Source organism: Colias eurytheme, chromosome 17 (assembly GCF_061535395.1).
Source record: "Colias eurytheme isolate Ceu_HAF_F1 chromosome 17, ilColEury1 Martin Lab GWU primary, whole genome shotgun sequence".
In the NCBI taxonomy this organism is placed as follows: domain Eukaryota; kingdom Metazoa; phylum Arthropoda; class Insecta; order Lepidoptera; family Pieridae; genus Colias; species Colias eurytheme.
Window position 1 is genome coordinate 4,714,792 of NC_142996.1, and position 3,239 is coordinate 4,718,030.

A 3,239-nucleotide genomic window follows, 5' to 3' on the forward strand; every position below is an offset into this window, starting at 1 on the left:
GCGGGAGGATGTTCATATTGTAACAGTCAATCGTTGATAGAAGTTTCTTCGACCTGTGATCATTCTTTATCAAGCAAGTATTTAGGTCCCCCATTAAGATCACATGTTGGAAAGAAGGTGTAAATTTGTCGAGTAATTGATCAAAATAAGAAAAATAGTCAACAGAAAGATTAGGGCTATACAGTGCACCCAAGAGAACTTTTTGATGACATAATGTTATTTCAAGAAATAAATGTTCAAGTGAGTCAACTGGAGTAGGTTGCGGTGAAGCAGATATGACCGAATAAGTGATGCTGGATTTTAAATAAATTGCAACTCCACCACCTACTCGACCAACGCGGTCGTTTCTTATAATATTGAATCCTGGGAGAGAGTAAGCAGTAGAAGGCAGACATGGCTTAAGCCAAGTTTCAGAGATAACGATGGCGTGAATGCAACTACAATCGAAAGAAGTTAAGAAATCAGAATAATGCGCTGGGAGGCTTTGAGCATTTACATGAATCACGTTAAAGTTTTTTACTACATTCGAAAATTGGGATATGAGAGTTTCGTTTAATGGAATAGGGGAAATACTATGGTAACTACTATCGCTAGAGTGATCATCGCTATCTGTATTGAAAATATCTTCGTTAATCAACAAACTACTGTTAGACGACATAATATTGTATACTACAAAAAAAAATATTATATATTTTTATAAAATATAACTAAATAAATATAACAATAAGTAAATAAAATTAGATAAAAAAAAAATCAAATATATATCTTAACTATTTAAAAAAAAGAAAAACCTAATTACTAAATAATCTTATATATAAAAATGAATCGCAAAATGTGTTGGTAAGCGCATAACTCGAGAACGGCTGAACCGATTTCGATAATTCTTTTTTTATTATATTCCTTGAAGTACGAGGATGGTTCTTACGTAGAGAAAAGGTAAATATGTACCACGGGCGAAGCCGGGGCGGACCGCTAGTATAATATATTATTCTCAGCTAATTCCTGTACCAGCCAGTGTCAACACAAAATAAAAAGAAAATTTATTTATATTTTTACATCATGGTAACACTGGTTCCAACCGTTAATCAAATTGCTAGTATCCAGGACATCGAATATTTACACTGAAAAAATTGCTCATAACATATCAATAAAAAATAAATATAATGAGGGTATTTGAATTTAAAGTTGTAAACAATTGTTGTGATAATCTCATATTCAGTGCAAGAAACAATAAGTAAAAACTTTAAAACTAATGAAATAGAAAATTGAGTGAAATAGTTAATAATGTAAAATAATAATCCTAGTTTAAAAATATTAAGAAAATAAATAAAACGTACGTTAACGAGCTTTGGGAATTCTTTTTGACCTTGCATTAGGTATAGTCTTCTTATTCTTTTCGGCATCCTGTGAAGTCCCAGCCGCACTTGAAGAATTTTCAGGGTTGGGACAAGATATAATGGCATCCAATTCAGACATACAAGTGATGCGGTGTCTAGTATTTGAAGAGTCGATTAGGAAAATTTGACCATCACGGGTCCAGCATTTTGTTACACCGAGTCGCTTACGGGCACTCATAAATGTATCGTGACGACTCTTTGTAAGGAACTCCGAAACAGTGTAACCAGAATCCTTTAAACAAGATTTAGAAAACCACACACTATTGCGAACACGAATATCACAAAACTTCACCAAAACTGGTCGAGGATTCTTGGATCTCTGATGGCCCAATCTGTGACAACGACTGAAGGCATCTTTATCAACATCAGGAACGTTAATGTCATCGGAAATTAATTTTGCAACGACAGCCGTGATATCTTCTTTATCGTGTTCTGCAATGCCGTGGATGAGCAGCATCTTCCGGCGGCTTCGCATCTCCAGCTGGTCTTGAATGTTTGTAAGAAGATTTACTTGGGCTTGGAGAGACTGAAGCGCTTTGCAGACGAAGGAACGGAAAGCTTCAAAATCACTGGCAAGTTTTGAGGTAGGACTTGTAGATGCAGGTGGGTGTGATGTTTTTTGCAGTTCTTTTTGAAATTCCATCATTCGTTGATTAAATTCAGTGTTCATATCCGAAATAGACTGTTTAAGAGAATCCATTGTCCGGAAAATTTGGATATGACAGACAGTTGAATCAGGTAGAATCCAGGTAGTGAAAAACGATGTAAGAATCAGAGCTAATTATAGGAAATATATAACTGGGTGGTACAGTAGTGATTTAAACCATATTTTGGGGTAAATAAGTTAAAATAAAAACTATTTTAAATTAAAATTTGCACAGCGAAAATAAACGTGACTTGCTCTTTGTACGCCTACCCCCGAAAAAAAAAAGATCAATGCTCACAAAAATTTACAAAATCACATTAGGGGCCCTCTTCACAATGGGCACAATGGTCTATTTTATTGTAATTAAAAAATTATTTCTTTAGGTATTCTAACAAAATCAATTCATATCTAGGTAGGCAAAAGTTTGTGACAATGGATGGACGGATAGATGGATGGATGTTTGTTATTCATTCACGTAAAAACTTCTGAACCGATTACAATGAATTTGGTATGAAGGTAGCTAAAGACCCAGAATAAGACAGGCTACTTTTTATCCCGGCGAAGCTGCGGGTGGAAATCTAGTACCCATGTCATTTTCCGTGGTAAATGTTTGTTTACCACCAAAATCAGTCATTTAATGAAATGAGCAAATCTACGATATGGCCACGACATAACTACTAGAATGGAATTAAACCTTTAGCCATACTGAACTCGTATTAAATCCTATTTTATATAACTCACCAGCGCAACCTTGGTCGCTGGAATTAAAAACAATAACACTTACCTACCAAGGGGGAAAATACTAAGAGTACCTAATTGAGTAGGTAATTGCATTATGTTTTTGTGACGTAAAAGGCATCGCATAACGTTTGCAACATTTAAAAATAGGTACAGAACCTATTACTGTAGTGAATTATCTTATTAACTTTCGTCTTGTAAATAGGTTTCAAGTAAAATCATGCAAACATGTATTTCTATGCTTGTAATAAAGTATTATAAGGTCTTATAGGTAGATATGTACACATTATAATAAAGTTGCCTATACCATGATGTATGGAATATTATCAATTATTCGATTGGACTGCAGCCAATAGAGCTTAATCAATGTACGATAGAGGTTGACCCTGACCGACTAAACGCAATCTTTCTTTAAATTTGTTGCAATTATTATTTATTTTATTTTATGTTACCAAAAA

At 34.3% G+C, this 3,239-nt stretch overlaps 1 protein-coding gene across 1 annotated transcript; it reads right to left on the reverse strand.

Moving 5' to 3' along the window:
* Window positions 1–998: 998 nt before the first annotated feature.
* Window positions 999–2,097, reverse strand: LOC149901180 (uncharacterized). The gene has a single exon (XM_090111426.1). The coding sequence runs from the start codon at window positions 2,095–2,097 to the stop codon at window positions 1,339–1,341; it is 759 nt and encodes a 252-aa protein (XP_089967552.1). The 3' UTR covers window positions 999–1,338.
* Between the last annotated feature and the right edge of the window lie 1,142 nt (window positions 2,098–3,239).